Source organism: Xyrauchen texanus, chromosome 44 (assembly GCF_025860055.1).
Source record: "Xyrauchen texanus isolate HMW12.3.18 chromosome 44, RBS_HiC_50CHRs, whole genome shotgun sequence".
Lineage (NCBI taxonomy): Eukaryota > Metazoa > Chordata > Actinopteri > Cypriniformes > Catostomidae > Xyrauchen > Xyrauchen texanus.
The window spans coordinates 18,835,720-18,856,849 of record NC_068319.1 but is presented as its reverse complement, the minus strand read 5'-3'; the positions used below and the strand labels follow the sequence as shown (position 1 = coordinate 18,856,849).

Here is a 21,130-nt window from a genome sequence, read left to right as displayed (position 1 = left end):
TGTCAGTTTGCACTTGTGTGTGTTGGTGTGTGAGCATGTTCATGCGTGATTGCACATAGGTCTGTCTAAGCAGATGATGTCGTAGTTTTGTTTGTGTGTGTGCGTGTGTGTGTTTGTGCGTGATTCAGGAACAGCTGTGTACATTTTATTGTGTGTTTGTGTGTTTATAAAGAGGTGTGTTTGTCTAAGAGAGGTGTTTATGTATGTGTGCAAAGATGTGTGTGTGTTGCTGTAATGCGTTTGTAAACCGAGATTCAGGTGGTGATGCAGGCGGGCGTGTAAATACATGAGTAGAATTTGTTTCCGTGGCAACAGGCATGAGTGAGTCAGTGCTGGTGAGCTTCTATTAGACAGAGAGAGAGATGAGGCAGTTTCCATAGCGACTCAGCATCACAGCTGCCTGTGTGTGTTTGAGTGAGTGTGTGTAATTTTATGTGTCCATGAAAGGACCTTGGTCTGTGTAACTTTTATTTTATTCTCTTTTGTGTGCTATTTCCTTTTCACTCGTCGATCTCTTCCTCCCTTCCTCTCTCTCTCTTTCTCTCTCTCTCTGTCTCACTGTCCTTTTTATGATTTCCCCATCTCGTTACCCCCCATTCTGTCTAGGGGTAAACAGATGTCGTGGTAGTTATTTATGTTTCTGCATGGTCTGGTTTTCATATGAATTATCTTCTGAGGTTGCACCCCACAGAAGCATTGGCTAACTGGATATCTCCGACTGCCCTTGTGCACTCACATGCCCATATACATTAATCCACACACTCTCTCAAGCGTGTCAAAAACACATGTATATATACACAAGCATGTGCAAGCAAAACACATGCCCATATAAACTGCAGAGCGCGAAAGCAAAAAGGGACAAACTGTACCAACAAACCTAATGGATAGATGTGAATCTAAAAGAGAGAGAATATACAAAACTGGGGGTTGTTGGGGTTAAAGTGGGTCGAAGGACAGAGGATCTACCAATGAAGCACACAAGGGATTGTAAAATGTACGGATGGTACTAGTACTTCACTTAGAGAGGGGACGTTAATATAGTCAGAGAAACTGCACGTCAGAAATGTAGCTCTGTCAAAGCCAAGCTGACCGAGAGAGACATGAACACTGACTGTACTAACAGATATAGAGATGCATCACAATATCAGAGAGTTTTTAAAGGATAAACAGACAGACCATGCCAGCAGAGTGCAGAATTGATGAGCCAATCCAGAAAGACCATGCCAATTGATTTCAGAGAGTCAGCAGAGTTTCAAAGATGGTAAATCTGGCAACGGTCGGAATAGCATACTTATATGCTAGTATTTCTGTAGTGTATACTGTGCACAGTGTACACATTTTCTGTATGCATTGTTTACCACCTAGATGATGTATTGCTTTTGCCAAAATGTGCAGATATGTATGGAAACTGTATTCTGCAATGCACTTCTCCTTCAATTTAAAGAGTGAACCAGAAAGATATACAATTTTACACATCACTTTCTTGACCGTTGATTATTTGATATGAGTTTTTTTCCCACAAAATTGGATTTAATGCAACGGAGTGATGATGTCATGTACAATTTTTTTTAAAATGTAATCTATCATTACATTCTGTTTCACACAGTAAGTAGTAAACAGTATATACTGCGAAGCATTAAGTAAGCAGTACTCCGTATTCCGTTCTGAACATACAGTAGTGTCTAACTAAGGCCACATTCACACTGATAGATTTTCGTTTGAAAACACATTGATTTTGCTACACCTCTTTACACCTCTCACACACACTGGACTGGCGTTTTCCTCCACCAAAAGCAGAAACTTTCAAAAACACTCTCCGTAACCACACGATTCGGAAAATGATGGCGTTAGGAAACTGAAAACAGAGTTTTCAAACTTCAGTGGATTAGTGTGGACGTGGCCTAAAGAATGCATACTTGGATTGAGACATCAAGACGGTAAATATATAGACAAGTAAAAAATGTAATACGTTTATGTTATTGTTTTACCTTATTCAACACAGATAACTGTTCATTCCTGCTTACCATTTAAATTTTATCTCTATAATGTTACATTGTATATAATGGGGAAGTAAAACTATGACATACATTGTAAAACAATTTAGAATTTTAATGCTACAGGAAAAAAAAGTGAATTGGTAACCTTAGCATATACAGTGAAACAATTATATTATACTTAACAAGACAATATTGTGAAAACCATTAACTGGGAATTCCTAGAAGTCCCTGCATGACCATCTTATTTCATTATATTTTATTGAAATATTTCTGTTTTATTAACATTGTATCATGTAATGTAAAGTTCTGCAAAAACATAGCTGCCAATATATTTACTGGAAATAAAAAAAACAATTTGATTGAAGAAAAGAACACAACCTGCATTAGCTTCTATATAGGCTTTCATCATTTAATTAACTACTGTAAGCAGATCACAGATCAATGCTATTTATTTAACATTGAATCTGAAGCATTATTTATGAAGTATTGTATATTGTGTTAAACCTCTCTGGGTTTGATTGTATGTTTTTTGTCCATGCCTATACTTTACGCAGATATTAGAGATCGTCGGAAGAAGCCTGTGATGTTGTTTATCCATGGTGGCTCGTTCATGGAGGGAACTGGAAATATGTTTGATGCGAGCGTTCTTGCTGCTTATGGAAACGTGATTGTCGTCACGATGAACTACAGATTAGGCGTTCTGGGTAAGTGTAATATCTTTTTTTATGTCTCCTTTCTCAACCTTCTTATCACACCCAGCTGAAAAAAGAAAAGAAAACAAATCTAATTAAAAGTCATTATTTACACAGCTCCAAAAATGACCAATGAGCACCAAAAGGTAGTCTATACGACTAAGACGCAGGGGTTACGTTATCCGAAACTTCTCCGTTGTTTACCAATTTTTGGAAACATTGACGGATAATTCGAAATGCTGTCCGTCATTTTGAGAGATAAAAAAAGAAACAAGAAACTACACTCACTGAGAACTTCAATAGGAACACTATGGTCCTAATAAAAGGCATGTCATGGTCTTCTGCTGTCATGGCCCATCCGCCTCAAGGTTTGACCTATTGTAGATTCTGAGATGCTATTCTGCTCATTACAATTGTACAGAGGTGTTATCTGAGTTACTGTAGCATTTGTGTCAGCTCGAACTATAAACTGAACTTCAGATGTGTGTGCTTCTGATCCAATGCATACTGAGATCAGACCACTCTTGTGCATGTACAGTATGAACAGTATGCATTTTTTCAAATTTTTCAATCTAACAGTTATTTCCATTAAAAGCTGCATGCAACCAGCTAAGTTTAAAAATCTTGTTTTAGTGCATCTGTTGATTGACAGGTTGAACTTGCAACCTAGAACTCTTTGGTTTCAACACACTTGCTTTGGGTGTCAAAAAGATCTATCATATATCCACTGTCATGTATATACAATTATAAAATTGTAAAGGATGATATGTAGCCCTAGTACTTTTGAAATAAAAATAAATATGATGCATAAAAATAGACCATGATGGAAATTTTACAAATCAGTCCACCAGAATGACGTATAAATATTTTTTCTAGCACAACCTCTGCTTAGAAGCTATATTCCAAATCTTCTGAAGCCATATGGTAGCTTTGCGTATTTTGTTGAAGCAGACCAAAAATGTAATAATTATTTGCTGAAATCCTGAAATGATATAAAGTTGATGTCAATGATGATCGGTCACAAGACACTTTAATGACTTTCCTTAATGTTAAACATGCAAGGATTTAATTTGTTGCTGACAAATTAATGTGATGCTGTATTTACTGAAATACACAGAAAAGTGGCAACTCTGTTTTTGTTCTTTAAGGGAGAGTGTTTGTCTGGGAACCTGAGGAACTGAGGACATAGAAAAGTTTGTAGTAGAAAGAAAGAAAGAAAGAAAAAGTTGTAGCAGCTGTATGATCAATTAGAGCTTAGCTTTATAGAAAATGATGCATTAACAAAAAATGAAACTGTAATATCTATTAAGTCTTAAATTTAAATGTATTATCTATTATGTGAATTATATGAACCCATTAGTGAGATTTTAGAGGAATATTGATATATACATTTTTGAGGTTTTTGAGTATTTTAGGGTCATTAGTGTCTAGATGTGGTGTTCTGCTCTACTTCAACTGAACACATAAGAAAATGACCTTATCTAGTGAGAGAAATTACAATAATTCAGTAAGGAAGACAAAATAGCTGAAACTCTAGAAACAAAGTTCTGCTCTACATCAATCTAAAGATATTGAAAAGTTATTTTACAAAGGATATAAGAATCACATTAACACAATCTGGAAGAAGTAAAAGCATATATCCCGCTTTCAGTGGCACTAAACTGTAAAAAAAAAAAAAAAAGGCTCAATTATGGCTACATTTCCAAGTTGTTATTAATGATATTATAGCACACTAAAGTGACACTTTTGCTTCAAGCTTAGTTTAGATGTTATGCAAAGGATTCGTATTGAAGGTTTTATGCATGGTGTGAGAGAGCTGGGTTGGGGTGTTTCTACACAGAAATGGGTTTACAGCATCCCGTGCTCGTGCCAAGACCACTTCCTCTTTTCATGCACGCATGATTAATGCAAAATATCAGGGTTAGTTTACATTTAAGAGTGACAGATTGAATATAAATTTGAATGGAGGGGGCCTGGGCTACCACCCATGGAGTTCACTAGTTTTCAGTTTGAATCCCAGGGCATGCTGAGTGATTCCAGCCAGGTCTCCTAGGCAACAAAATTGGCCTGGTTGCAAGGGAGGGTAGAGACACATGGGGTAACCCCCTCGTGGTCGCTATAATGTGGTTCGTTCTCTGTGGGGCACGTGGTGAGTTGAGCATGGATGCCGCGGTGGATGGCGTGAAGCCTCCACAAGCGTTATGTCTCCGTGGCAACACGCTCAACAGGCCACGTGATAAGATGTGCGGGTTGACATTCTCAGACGTGGAGGCAGCTGGGATTCGTCCTCCGCCATCCGGATTGAGGCAAATCACTGCGCGACTGCGAGGACTTAAAAAACACATTGGGAATCGGCATGCCAAATTGGGAGAAAAAGGGAAGAAAAAAAATCTGAATGGAGAAAGAAAGTATTTAAACCATTCTCGTGGTGAATGAGAAGAGTTGAGCGGATCAGTCAAAGTTGTAATTGGGCTAGTTTTGGCCTGTTTGTGTTCTCATGTGTGTTTAATTTATACACTGATCAAAAGACTCCTTTTTAGCTGTTCTCTTATCGGCTTGGTTGTGAATAGAAAAGAGATATACAACATTTAGATCATTTGTATGCTGTGACAGTGTTGTAGCTGTATTCATCATCAGTGGTGGTTAGAATGTTGGGCTGTCTAGCTGTTTGTGATGTTTGACTTCCTCCATAGTGCTTTAAGGTAAAAAAACAAAAACAGCAATCTCAAGAATTCAAATGGGTCACTAAAGTTTTGTTGCCTGCAGAGTGATTTTGAGTACCGCAATTGATCTTGCTCTATGCTCTCCTGTCTCTGGAGCACAAATATCAGGAAACCGGATGGACTCACCATCACTTGCGTACTCCAGAGACAGCACGTGAAACACAGATGCATGTGTCAGATGAAAAGCATATTTATGCCAGATGAATGTAATTTAATTTGCTGGATTTCATAAAAATTTTCAATGCCAGAAAACCCTGCCCATCTCTCTTCAATACTCTCAGTCTGACGTGAAACCCTACCCACAGAGATATACGAACAATCCACGCACATGGATATTTACATATCTCGATATAGACGATATAGCAAAACCTCTGTTGATTGGCACCATATATCGTCATATTGCCCAGCCCTAACTGGATGGCACTGAAGAATAAAACATGCAACATAATGAGATAATGTGGCAAGACTATAGCATACTACTGTTTGATTCATTGATAGTGGTAAGCAGTGTAAAGTGTATACTGCAAAGTATTTATTTAATACTAAGATAGTATTCCCTTATGAACATACAGTAGTGAACGTTTGGATTGGAATACTAGCCTAATGTTTACTACAAACTGTATAGTATTCACTGAATATGACATAATAAATAAATATGTGAAACATTACACAATTTATAAACTTTTCAAACACTTAGTAACCTACGTTGGTGTAAAATGACCTTACTACACTGCATATGTAATTCAGTGAGTGGCATTGGAAATACAAATTATTTAGCAGTACATTCTGCATACTGTACAAACATTAAGTGTAGTATTATACTGTAGTATGCTATGCCAAACACAGCCCATGTTGTATAAAATGTGCACTTAAGAAACATTCTTAAATACAAAAAACACACATATAGTATATTAATTCAGAACCCGGAGAGAAATAATGCAAAAAGATCATTAACACGGATGAGCAAGTTTGATACACGGATGAATAAAAGTAACCCTTTACTGAATTACCTGTCTCACACTTTCTTTCTATTCTGCTTTAAAAGAGGTTTTTCTACAGTGGTGCATGTGTGTCTTGCCATTCCTGCCACATTGGATAATTGGATTGGATGAAGCATTTTCAAACAGGCAACAAAATGCACAAAGGAAGCAAAAAAATAAATAAAAAAAAACAGCGTTCCGCATCATAAAAGCAGGTTTAGCACAAAACTGAACCCTTTATCCTGCGCCCATACTCTCTCTCTCTCTCTCTCTCTCTCTCTCTCTCTCTCTCTCTCTCTCACACACACACACACACACGCTCGTGCGCACGCACACACACCAGCCTGACAGAACTGTGAGCTACATGCCTCTGCACCTTTAAACAAAGAAAAAGAGGATGTAGAGAGATAAAAGGGAGAATGACCAGAGAAAAGGGGGAGAGGTGGAGGGAGAGACGAGTGAAAGAGACAGAAGGGAGATATGTGAACAAGCTAAAAATAACCATCAGAAGTGCCTTTTTCAATCTGCAGTGAAGCAGAGAACTCATTCAAACCTATGATAATGCAGTATGCACACCTCATTTGTTTTTGAGTCCTGACCCATGCAGGATTTCATTCAGTCTCCTTCATTCTCGTGTCTGTTTCTGAAGCTAGTTCTGAAATTCTTGACACATTCTGACTCTATTTAGAATAGCATGCTACCATACAACTCTCGCCATTGCTGCAGTATATATTATGTATTCTGTGCACAATATGTGAATATTCTGTTTGCACAGAATACTCTGATGACCTACAACATTTGCCCAAATGTGCAGTATGCAGAGCTTACGGAGTGCAATGCTGTATCTCAAAATGCAGTGTGCTTGACTTGACCTTCCATTCCAGTGTGATGAATGAACAGGAAGTAAAATCAGCTGCGATTTTAAACTTAAAGTGGTAGTTTACACAAAAAGGAAGATTCTCTCATCGTTTACTCACCCTCATGCCATCCCAGATGTGTTTGACTTTCTTTCTTCTGCTGAACACAAATGAAGATTTTTAGAAGAATATCTCAGCTCTGTAGGTCCATACAGTACAATTGGAATGTGGCCAGAACTTTGAAGGTCCAAAAAGCATATAGAGGTAGCATAAAAGTAATCCATAAGACTCCAGGGTTTAAATCCATGTCTTCAGAAGTGATATGATAGGTGTTGGTGAAAAACAGATCAGTATTTAAGTCTTTTTGTACTGTAAGTTCTCCTTTCAGCCCATTAGGTGGCGATATGCACAAAGAATATGAATCGCCAAAAACAAAACAAATTTAACACTAAATAAATATTTCATTAAATACAAGCTTCTCTCTCTCACTATTACTTGTGTGCGATTAATTATCTGGTGCCAGTGGTGGATCAAACAATAATTTGCGGACCTCCTGTTTAATATACTTGTTCTAAACCCTAACCCTTGCCTTAAAGCTAACCTCACAGAAAGCTGTTAATATCGTAGATTTAAAGCAAAACTTTATTTGGCCTAATTATGAGCCTTTTTAACCAGTGAGGACCTCTAAAAATGTCACAAGTCCATTTTCGTCATTGTGGCAGACATGCCTCATGAAGCGGGAACTCGGTTATCAACCATTAAGACTTTGTTCAACAAAATACAACATAAAACTGCCACGTGGTCTAGTTCCGGAGGAGGACACGTGTTTGAGCTTGTTTGGAAATAGTTCAGTTTCACTCTTCTCCAAAACATGAAGCAGCAACTTTTGAGTGAGCACATTTGTAAGTTCATGTGTCTTATTCAATCAGATTTATTTATGCAAATTGTTTAGCTGCTGGGTGCAGTCAAAACTACAGACTTAAAAAAAAAACCTTTAAAGAAGATACAGGAAAATGTGCATTTATTCGCCATTCTTTTTTGTAGTGCTCATAAAAAGATTATGTAAATTGTCACTGAACTTGCCTATGCATATGTCCTGACAGAGTTTGGTTCAAAGTTTTAACTGTCAAACATTAATACAATTTAGTTTGAAATATATGTTGGGATATCTATTTACTTGCTTCTATATGTCTAAAACAAACGTTTTAAATACCTAAGAAAGATACAATGTGTCGAATAGTGTCGGAAATGAATGGGGACTTGGGGCAAAAATGCCACCGACATTAACAAAAATATCCCCAAAATTCAAAATATGGGGACAAAAAATTTATTTTTCCCATGTTCCCAGAGTTCCCATGTTTTATTAATAATATCTGATATAGTGACAATTACATTCACTGCAATCTTCTTTTGAATTTTCACTGAACGTAATTTTTTTCCACACCATCGCACGCACATTTGGGCTCTATGCTTCTAACTATCCTCATCCGTTTGGTATTGTACTCCCGCGTTAAATTCTGTAACCGTTCGGTCCTCTTGATAAAAATAATCTGTCCTAGTGGATAACACTCTCGCTCACGGTGCTTTACTTAAACAACTTTTAATGCATCTTTTCCAAGAGCACTTAACTAGTCACTAACAAAAACCTGAAAAACTATTCTGATGCTAGTGAAACTTTGTAATATGGCACTTTTGTACCACTGTCTCCTTAAGATTATTCGCTCATGTTTTCCTCTTTTGTAAGTCGCTTTGGATAAAAGTGCCTGCCAAATGAATAAATGTAAATGTAAAATGTACTGTACTTCCCTGCCATGTGCTGCTGTTTATCTGTCTGAAAAGCCTCACCCGCTAGAGGCCAAAAGTGTGGAAGGCATGGATGTTAAATAAAGAGGGTATGAAAAATCACAAAACATAATGTAACCAAATGCTACAATTTACTTAATAATAATATCTCAATATGTTAAATAACCATAATGTTAATTAAGACTTTATTATTACAACTGTAATACAATAATACATATACAGAACTACCACTTTTAATGTTTGAATCAATCATATCTTTCACTAAAAACTGAGTGAAATTTTTATTCTTGACTTATTTTATTCAGTTGGCATGTAGGAGTTGATAACAGTTTGCTTAATAATCTCATTCCATATCTGGATAATTGCTGAAATATCATAGAAGTTTAATTTCCTTCTCTATGATATTGCATTATAATAGTTTTGTGCAGTATGTTAACTTAATAGCCAAAATACTTGGGCATACGTGAATGAGAATAAACCTGAAATAGGAATGTGTTTCAGTCATAATGCACATTATGTAGTTTTGAGATGATTTAGAGACATTTATAATGTTACAAATGGCTATTTCTTTTTAAATTGTTGTATTCTTAAAATTTTCTGTTTTCTAAGAATCCTCTTGCAGCAGTGCAGGTCTTTGGCATTTAGAAACTGCTAGTTGAAGACCTGTGAGGAGTCTGTTTCTCAGACTCGAGACTGTGATTTATTTGTCTTTTTGTTGTGCATCTGGCCATCCACTTCCCTCTCTATCCTGGTGAGAGATTCTTTTTTCAAAACAGTAATGCATGGAAAAGCCTTCATCTATCGAAAAATAATAGACTTTAGGAGAAAATAGAATTTTAGGAGACATCAATTTTCAATTTTCTTGAGTACCAAATTAGCACTTTAGAATGCTTTTGTAAGGAATAAGTGGCACTGTATATGTTTGCCATCACGGGTAAAGAAAAAATGGAGTAATGGCAGTATTTTTGATCAATTTAAAGCATCTTTGGTGAAAGGAAGCATTAGTTTAAAAAAAATGTCTTTGTGTTCTAAAAATGGAAACATACAGTATATACTATATATAATATAATTTTCTTAAAATAACTTGTAACGTAATTACTTGATTAGTTTTTTGGCAAACTACTTATTTACTCTTACTTGAGTCATACTATTTCTCAGTACTTCTGCTTGTACTCAAGTGAATTATTTCTTCAGTAGCAGTACTTTTACTTAAGTAAAAGAAAATCTGTACTCTTTCCATCACTGGCACTGCACTGCAGCAGTCTAGCTCTGTTAGTGCTCACGTTGTGATTTTCCTTCTATGTGAATAGGTACGTTTTCTCTGCATCTGAACCACACTAACCTTCCATCTCTGCCTCCACCCAGCTGCCCTTCAGAGCCACTGATTTGTGCACCACAACCATCTGCTCTGACTAATTAACTAATTAATGAACTCTGGGGAAGAATGCGCAGTCGATAGACCTTGCAGGTTAGCGCAGTTTTCTTACCACTGCCTAACCTTGTTTCCCTGTTCGTAGCACCCTCTCTCCATGCTCTACGCTCTCTTTTCTGGCATCTTCCAACCTTCCATCAAATCTGCCCTATTTGAAGAAACAAATTACCCTCATTAGGTTCTTAATTTCACTTCAGTCTTTATTTCAGCCATTTACAATTTCCGCCGTTCGACACCAGCTAATGTGGACTCCCTGAATTATGATTCACGCACTGCCGCACACTTTTCGAGGATGTTTGCTTTGAGCTTTTCTGGTTCCAAAACATGCTTTTCACGTTTTGAAGTGTAAGCTTATCATGTCATTATAAATTCTACTTTAAGGGGAAACAATGAATGTTTGCAGTGTTGGTATCTGAGAAGTGGAAGAGGAGATTTGCGAATGTAAGTGTCACCTCAGATCTCTGAACGAGAAGGGTCAAAGTTACAAGAGTTTATAATGTTATAATGTTACACATTATAATGTTTTTATACCCGCTGCAGGTGAGCAGTGCCGAGATTTAATATATTTAGCTTGATTGTTTATTTCTACTTTACAGTTAGTGATTATAAATACAAAAAATGTGGGCCATTGATGCTGTTATTTGATGGGAAAAAAAGCTTAAATTTGCATTCAAACACAGGAGATCCGCGAGGCTAATATTTTCAAAAGCTATGCAGCCTCTTTGGTTTTAGCTAATTGCTGAATTTCTTGTTTCTGTTTGACACACAAATGACCTGCCTTCCCCTTCACTTAATTTAGTAGCTGAACATGCTCTGGTAAAGCAAGTAGTTTGATTTCTGTAGTCTTTTGTAAGGTCACATTTTTACATATCAAATGCAGTGATCAAGCAGTGTAGAGATTTAGCGTGTTTAGCTTGAATGTTTATTTCAGTTTTAGAGTAAGTGATTGTAAAGACTAAACAAGTGGGACATTGATAGCATTATTTGACAAAAAATAAACTTAAATTTGCATTTAAACATGCCAGATCTGTGAGGCTAATATTTTTAAAAGCTAAGCTGCCTTTAGGTTTTAGCTAATTGCTATATGAGACCTTGCTTTAATCTGTTTGGCATATAAATGCCCTCTTTTCCCCATCAGTCCTCTGGTAAAACAAGTAGTTGTTTTCTGTAGTCTTTTTGGTGTAAAAAGATGAACAGTTGTTGCTAGCAGCATGTTGCTAGCTACATGTTGGTGTCGTTAGCTTCAAAAATATAATTGCTTATTTCCATTTAGAGTACATGATTATAAAGAATAAATATGTGGACCATTGATAGGACAACATGACTAAAATAACAGCTAGCATTCAAACATGGCAGATCCAAGAGGCTAATATTTATGAAAGCCTCGTTCATTTAAGCTAATCGCTTAATCAGACATCACTAATGTCTGTTTGAGAGAGAAATACTTACTCTTACCCATTATTCTTCTTTCAGTAACAGCTCGTCCTCTGATAAAACAAGCGTTAGTTTTCTATAGACTTTTGTAAGGTGCAACCATGCAGCACAAAGAATATTGTTTTTATGTTTGTGGATTATTGATGTAGCCTAACAGCAGGGTCCCTGCGTAGCACAGCTTATTAGCTATTTTACTGTACTTCACCAACCACTTGTTTTAGATACTGATCTATTTCAGGGAGAGAAACTATCTCTCTCTTCTTTAAGGAATAGAAAAGATAAATGGGGCTCTGAAGTGCGCACAGCTAGCTGACAGCTAGCTATGGCAAAACGACACAGTGTTATGTAGAGTAGGATAAATATGTTCAGTTTCTATTCAAATTAAGCTTTTCTTCCAAAAACTGTATGTGACGAGGAGGAGGTCAGGCCGAGCCGGTTCCCACCTCCTCCTTTCTTATCTTCAGTTTATTTATTCTTAATTCTTTGCTTCATAGCCTAACAGGTCCTTGCACAGTTGTCCTGTTTGCTGGATGTTGGCACTGTCTTGCTTCTGTTTTTCCTTTACCTCTGTCTCTCAACGTTTCTCTGTCTTCCTTTATTTCACGGCCACTAAGCATAACGGTGTAAATGCAGCCACCTGCTATGCCCCTGGTATGAAATATCCAAGTCCCACTGTGATTTTACTTTAGACGAACCGAGCAGAGAAATGCTGAGAAAGATGTAAGGAGAGTTCTCCTATGGACTATATCTAGATCATACATGATCATTATCTTCTATAATTTACTGAAGCATGGAAATATTGTTTAAATCTATCTGATCTGTCGCTCATGAATAACACATTTATGTGGGCAATTACACTACTAGAGTTTGCTTTCTCTTGCTCTATCTATCTCTCCTTCCCTCCCTCACTCACTCTCTCTCTCTTGCCCCCTTTTTCACACACTATGCATCTCCCACATTTATTCCTGGTTTATTATTGAATACATTACTTATGCTATCTATCTATCTATCTATCTATCTATCTATCTATCTATCTATCTATCTATCTATCTATCTATCTATCTATCTATCTATCTAACTGTCTGTCTGTCTGTCTACCCAGCTACCTATCCTTCCATCCATCCATCTATCTTCCTCTGCATCACCCTCTCACCTCTTCATCTCTCCTCCACTCTAGAATGCAACACTTTCTCTCTCCTCCTCTCTCTGCTGTTCACTGGTGTGGTGCATATGCATGAGTCCAGCCCCAAACTGCTGCTCTCAGCATCAAAGTCTGCAGGAGATTCAACTCAGCACACAGCTCACATAGAAACTTAAGAAGAGAGAATCAGAGCAGTGTACAGGTTAGACATATGACTGATCATTTTCCTAAATTGTAATATGATAGTTCCTAGCACAAATGGACGCAACCCATTGTTTAAGATAATCACTGCATTTTTGCAACATTGTGTCTGTACGGTCGCAAAACACATCCCTCTGAAAAAAGTGGCTGGTTGCCAAGCAACAGCAGCAAACAGCTCAACAGAAGAAGGTTAATATGAAGGCAGTCAAGCTCACAGACCCACCTTTACAGCAACCAATTCCCAAACAATATTGTCCCATTGATCAGTTTCTTATCCAGTGGCTATGCTGTAATGGAATACTAGTGCACTGTGCACTGCTCAGTATATACTGTATACTGCCTAGAAAATATAGAATGGGAAATGTATGAATTATGCAATGATTAATGCTTCAAACAGAAATAAGCTACATTGATGTCACATGACCTCAATACACTGCACGTTTAATTAAGCAAGTGCAGTTGAGTCATTCATTTCATTAATATAAAATGGTTAATATGCAGTCCAATCAAATCATGTGTCAAGAAAGTGTTAAAGGATTAGTTCACAGTGATGTCATACGATGGCAGTTTATACTGAAAACCTCATCGAGCTTTAAAAGAATGCAAAAGTATAATTCAGAAGTCTAATAAATTACTTCTTGAGACTCATGATTGTTAAGCATACGATAAGGTTTGGTGAGAAACAAACTGAAATCGAATGTATTATTTTGTGAAAATGTTCACTCAGTTATTATCTCTTGTGCGCGTTCAAGATAGGCACGACTCACGAGAGCAATATTTCACACAGCTTCCTTGTGACACTGGGCCGTTCAAGCAAAAACTCATGTATTTATTTAAAAACAGATCCTCCACAGCAATAGAAACATCAGAACACAACACATCTGCTTGAAAACAGAGAACAGAACTTACTAAATATGTCTGAAGAGTTTGTAGTCGAAGAATTTATGCATTTCTATGCACAGCCTTATTTTTTGGAACGTTTTTGGACCAGTGCCAGTTCACTGTGGACTGAGTTACCCACGTGATGCTGAAAATAGAAAACAATCAATCAATAGAATGTACCTTAACTCGTCATTGCTGGTTAGGACAAAAATTCAAAGATACATTTTATCACCTATCGTTTGCCATCAGTTTAGGGCACTGTGTGACTGTGGCAGCCTGTAGCCTGCTCTATTTGTTTGATTTCCTAGTACTCCGTTCAAAGAGGTAGTCACTGTAAACTGTATGCTATTGTATGACATAACTGAGTAAAAATACATATTGCATACTGTGCACAGCATACATATTGCATACAGTACAGCTTAAACAAATGAGTATTATTAAAATATGCTATTACAAACATTTTCAAAATTCACCCCTTTTAGGATTTAGACCTAATATGGAACTTTTAAAAAAAGACCTCACGTCCATGCTTCCCCCAATAATTTGCACTACAGTTGTATTTGTGCTGCACTCAATGACTTTACTCTTCTTTAGGGACTTGTCTGCAGTGGCCTGATCTAGTAATCTGATGAATATGTCATTTATGTCGTTTTGTAGAGGTTGTCCTTGACTTGTGAGGCCTAAGCTTACAGTACAATGTGCTTTAGCACGCATTCATAGTTACCTGCCGTGGTAATGTAATTTAGGCAATTTGCAGATGAATGTAGCTCAGTACAGAATGTTTTTCCCCTCATGTGCAACACAGACAGGACTCATAATTCAAAATCATATTGAATCTGACATTTTCGCTTCCAAAGTGGGCCACATTTATATGTGGAAATAAATAATATACATATTTGATTTATTTATTTATTTTTTTTTTGGCCAGTGTCACTTTAGTATGCAGAGTCAGGTCTGACTTTGCATGATTTTTATTTAAATAAAAGCATGTTTAATTTGATGTGACTAATTTATGAATTGCACTACATAAAGTACACAGAAAATTGCTAAATTTGTTTACAATGTATATTAAAGTCCCTTTGTCTAAATATGAATACATCCCTACTATATAAAAGCAGTATGTCAAATGAGTAGTATTTACGAATCCTCAGTATTCATTAAACAGTTAGTGAGAAATTTCTGGATGACCTACTACATCTGGTGAGATTCGGAAGTGTGTAACCAATGGACACTTTTCTATCCCACAAGAGCTGAGAAGATGTCCGATTCAATAAACTGAATAAAAAAGAAATGGCTGATAACTGTGTGTCGGATGGCTCTTTTCCACTGTAAGTGCTATATATACAAAGAAAGTTGTTCCTTATCTTTAAATTGTGGTTGTTTATCAAAACCAGAGTAAATAATTTGCACAATTGTTGTTACTACGTCATATATTCTGGTTACCTGACAATGGCCACGTTCCCATATGAAGTATATCCAGGTTTGTATTCATACTACTCACTTGCATACCTAATGAATGTACTTTATTAATGGCAGAGAAGTGCATTCTTCTTAAAATGCAGTGCATAATCTGACATTATTTGAATTTGGATGCAGCTCATGTCTGTTAAAAAACAAAAATGTTTATGAAAAATCTAATTATTGATTTTCTGTAAAGCTGCTTTGAAATTATGTGTATTGTGAAAAGCACTACACTATTCAAATGAGTTGACTAATTGACTGTTTTCATTATGTCATTTGCAAATGCTGACCAACCCTTCCTCAGTCCTTACAGCAGGGTCGGACTGGCCGTCGGGAGAATCAGGAGATTTCCCGAATGGCCGGTCAAAGTAATGGCCATGGCACAGGGGCGGCCTGGCCATCAGGAGAACCGGGACTTTTGCCATTATGCAGAACGTGCCACAAGGGCAAACCCGCTCAACAACTTTTGTGCAGGTTTCTATATACAATCCAGGGCCGATTTCTCTTCACAGTCTGCCCATGCCTTACAGAGAGTGACTTCCTCAAAATCTTGCTAATGTTAATGTTATAGCCCAGAAATGACCAGTCTAAAATGAACAGTTTAGTCTAATGATGCCTTCAGTCATGAAAACATGCTACTATGCACAGGATTTAAATTAGTGTGGTAGATGCAGCGGCCCCTCTGTAGCATTTATAACAATGCCATTACCAGCTTGTGGGAGTTTCAGTTGTCAAAACCCGTATTGAACATCTGTAACAATCATTTTCAAAGAAACTCTATTTCAGTGTATCCCTCTAACTATGACACGCCGGGAAAGACTTTTATATGTAGCACCACTGAGTGTGTGATCTGTTTTTGTATTGTGTGTTGTTTACAATGTGATGTGCCTTATGTTGCCGTTTGTCATCTGCCTCACAGGCCTGACTCCTTTTGGTTTTTTTTCTTTTCGTCCTCTTAGTCTCTTTCTCTAAAACACACATACACAGTTACTTGTTCGCCAACACTTAGATATTGGGTCTGAGGGCACAAAGCTTTCAAGTACGGGTCTATTTTTATCAGTTTTACCCTCTTATGTCTTTCCCCATGTTCTTTTAAAATTCCGGAGGAAGCCTATCTTTCACTGCCTGAAGAGTGCTTTCTTAGACATTCAGAATATATTTGAATTTCCCCTTTTTTCACTCCACATTTGAGTTTTTTAGTGCCAAATGATCAATTCACTCAGAATGGTAAAATAGACACTCTTTCTTAAGATCTTTAGTTCTCATTTACACTGTGACTCCAGAGTGTATACGCCCAATTTTAATGAGCTGTAGCGCATATTATTCATTTAGGTCCATATAGGTTGTAAGGGGTTCCCAAGTTTTATAGACATAAACAGATAGTTCGCTGATGGGACTATTCTGCAATTGCCTAAAGTACTGTAATGCTGTACAAAGGTAGATCATTTTCTGTCAGGCATTAAATAATTTAATAAAGGCTAAGTATAATTACAAATTATTTATTTTTCCATCTCTACCTCCCTGGTAATATATGATTCAATTTAACACTCACTACATCAGGGGTCTGTTTTAATAAGAAAAAATTATAACAATTAAAATTAAACAAGAGAACTGTTAATGTTTGTTGCCAAGTTGGCCAGTTTACTTTTATTCTTGAAACATTACCTGTTTATGTGATAAAGGGGTCATGATGTGGGTCTCGGTGGTTTGACTTTCCATTCAGCACTGAATAAAAGAGGCTGCATGACTAAGATAAATGATTACTGCAAGAGTTAGATTAACATACAGGTGTGAGGGACTTCAACATTTCTAAATTATACAAATAAATAATACATATTCATCTCTCGCTTGCTCAATGTCAATGATTACCACTCCATGTGTCAATGATGCTGAGATCTATGTTTAGAGTTTATTTAAAGGGGAAATCAATAGCTAGAAAGAGTGCTTGCATGCATGTATGGTTGCCAGATTGCATTAAATTAATAACATTAGGTGGAATATATCAAATTTGTGCAAGTATAAATCTCTAATTGGGGGTGTGCATCTCTTATCTGGCAACTCTGAGAATGTTAAATGCTTGTGGAGGCTCATCAAGGTCCAGGTGTACTTAATCTTTGTGCATTCCGGATCGGCTTGCACCTGGTCGACTGCGTTGCCTTTGTGGGTATACTGTGGTATTCTGACTACAAGCGAATATGAACGCATTTGACGCCTGTTCACTACAACTTCTTTGTGATACTCTTTTAGTACAGTCAATAGCATGCGCATGGTTCAGCGACGCGCACTGCCGAATACCACGTGCGCGGGTCAAGAAAATCTATGCCGTGCATGTTCAAGCTGCTGTGCTGATGGCGCAATTTGTGTCACTCATACTGTGCAGAGCAATCCGCAAGGGACACCCGAGTTATACTTTGGCCTTTAGGTCCCAATGCAAGATAACTGTAATATCCAATGAAAAAAACACTTTTATGTTAAATGAGCTGCAGACCAGATTAAACCATGTGGAGGGCTGGATCCGGGCCCTCCACATGTTTTAGAGCAATCATGAATAGATATCCGTGTGGACCTTGATTCATCACAGTGATTTGATTCTTTTGAATCATTTTACCAATAAGCTTGTTCAGATTCATTCACTGATTTGTTTAGTCACATGTGAGCTACATCATTATAACAGTTGGCAACAAGTGTGTGACTTTTAGTCATGGCCTTGAATGACATCAAGCCCATAGGGTTGTATTGTTTACATAACAGGTTCTTTCAAGAATATTGAGGCAATGTTTTCTGGACTAATTACTGACTACTTTATTTTTTTTTTAAATAGTATGTGAAACAGTGCACATGTATCAATAAATATTTCAAACTGTAGTATGCTGCGTTGTTTTTACATGACCAAATTATTCATATTTAATTCCGTGAGTGGTTATCATTTCTGAAATATTAATAAAACTTCATCCAAGATTGGTTTATCCAATCAAAGAGTTATGACCACCCACTGCCATGATGCATTGCGAATTATGTAATCGATTCTGTCTCCTTACACTCACAAATAAAATTTAGCAGTAAAAATAAAAAACCTTTCTGCATTTAGAATCAACAACACTTCAATTTATGCATTGTTTTTCATTTATTTCGTCATTTTCAGTACTTCATGGGAATGCCCTCACGTTAAGTACTGTCTTTTACCTTTGTCTTTTTGTCCAACTGCAGGGGGGCTTTTAATCAAAGTTCGTAATGTTGTGATCAAAGTCTGTTTTAAGGCAAGTCAGTCCACTCAGCCATCTTGGGAATGCTTCCATCATCTAAAATCTAACAACAATGGTATTATAAAATGTGCTACATGAAGTGCAATATATGATATCATTGTCAGATTTACTGCTGATTTGAAATATGTTATTTAATAATAATCTTGACCATCTGTTTTGGAGATTTTGGTCTTTACCCATTAAAGTCGACAGGAGTTGTGTTTTTATGATGCTCGTATCCATACAAAATACCTGCCCGGAGCATTCCCAAGATGGCAGGCAAGTTGACTGGCTTGCCTTGAAAGGGACTTTGGAATGGCTCTTTTACCTGTAGGGCGGGACTTCCTTTTCTACACCCGCCATATTGGGGGTTCCAATTTGTCCCATTCATTTTAATTCAAGTTGTCCGTCTCTGGCTAAACAGTCTCTCGTTGTAATTCATCTCGGAGAAGACTGGTTTGATTCATTGCAAATTAAGATGTATAATTAAAGGCAGAAGATTGAGCCTCACTGTCTTCTTTCATTTTACAATTTTACTTCACGCCTTTTCGACTCCAAATGCTTGATTTTTGTCAACATATTGATTCATTGTCTTTTTATACCTTTGGTCCACACTGTCTCTTGTCTTATCTTTGGTCTAACTCTCTTTCTCTCCTCAGGTTTTCTGAGCACTGGAGATCAGTCTGCAAAGGGGAATTATGGGCTATTGGACCAGATTCAGGCTCTGCGCTGGCTCAATGAGAATATTGGCCACTTTGGGGGAGACCCAGAGAGAATCACAATATTTGGCTCTGGGGCAGGAGCCTCATGTGTCAACCTTCTCATCCTGTCCCATCACTCTGAAGGTTTGAACCTCTGTTGTAGCCAATATCATTGTCAATCAATAAAAAATTCCAAGTTAATGACCATTTTTATGCTATAGATATTTTTACACTATGCAGTTCTATGCTTTAAATCAGTGGTTGAGAACCAGTGACTTGAAGGTCTGTTTTGATTGGATTGTGGACAGCATGGAAAAAACATGCAAAATGCAAATTGTGAATCATTATAATGGCAAAAAAAATAAAGAATCTCAGCTTATAAACTTTAAAAAGGATATTTCTTCCCATATCTTTTGTTGTTGACGTTAAAGGCTGTACATCTTATCAGAGTCACAGTATTTTGCCGCAAATTCATTTGTAATTCGGTAGAAGTTAACCACATAAGGCAGATACCAACATGGACTGGTTGCATTACATGGCCTCATACTTGAAAAAAATAAGCTAAATTACAAAAGATAAAAGAGAATACAACCCAGACAATAATTAATACAGGCTTACTTGCATCAAGGATAAACATGGTTTGTGACCACAATATGTTTTGTGCTGTGCATTCTTGGCTGCCAAGAGCATAAACCCATCAAAATTTAATTTTGTATGGTAAACAATTTTGCTACTGTGTTGGGTTGCAACCCAATGTACAAATTGGGTCCTGAAGCAAAACCAGTTGAAAACAACTGCTCTAAATTTTATGAATAATTTGAAAGCACCGGTATATATTTAGGCTGTGTGAAAGTGAGACTGTTTTTTGGCACTGCCTTACAGTATATGTGTGAGTTTGTGTGGGTGTATGATTTATACCGCTATCATGAGATCACACGTGCGTCTGCATTTGATGCCAGTTTATAATGAGAGCTGTGTGATAAAAATGGAGGGATGTGAGACAAATTCAAATGAACAGTGTGTACATGTATGCGTGTGTGTGTGTGTGATGCAGAAGTGTTTGACTGCAGCTGAGCTGATTCTTAATTGATTTCATAGGGAACTGAAGCTGGGGGGGTCTTGTAACAAAGTAGTGTGTGTGTGGTGTGTGTTTGGGGGGAGGGGGAACATTTTAATAATTAATTAAAGATGAAAGATGAAAACAGTGGGACACTGCAGTAGGGTGCTGAAAGCCAAGATGGTTTCCTCCTGGTTATCCAGAGGGTTTTGCAACACTGCTGAGCTCACTTTGTTTCACTCTCACTCACGTAATAAATCAGATTTTCAGAGTTTCAACCTGCCCCATTTACAGCACATATTAAATCGTGCCCCTGGCTGCTGGCTCATGCTGTTATGAGTTACATCTTGTTGAACACTAGCATGATGTTTCTATGAAACTAGCACCATGTTACACTTTTCCAAAATTAGATTAGATAAAATAGTAAAGAGGAAATCATTTTAAATAAAAAGGTTAATTGTACTATGAAAATACAGTACACTGTAACTTAACTCATTGAAATCCTCAAATTTAAAAACCTCTGGATT

General features: G+C 37.1%; 1 protein-coding gene across 2 annotated transcripts in view; it reads left to right on the top strand.

Annotated features, from left to right (window-relative positions):
- The window catches only part of LOC127637116 (neuroligin-2-like), a 113,754-nt gene that overhangs the window by 82,062 nt on the left and 10,562 nt on the right, over nt 1-21,130 (top strand). For both annotated transcript variants that reach the window (XM_052118029.1, XM_052118030.1), the window contains 2 exons: nt 2,552-2,701; nt 19,505-19,690. In XM_052118029.1, coding sequence (XP_051973989.1) covers nt 2,552-2,701; nt 19,505-19,690 — 336 coding nt within the window. The remainder of the gene's footprint in view (nt 1-2,551; nt 2,702-19,504; nt 19,691-21,130) is intronic.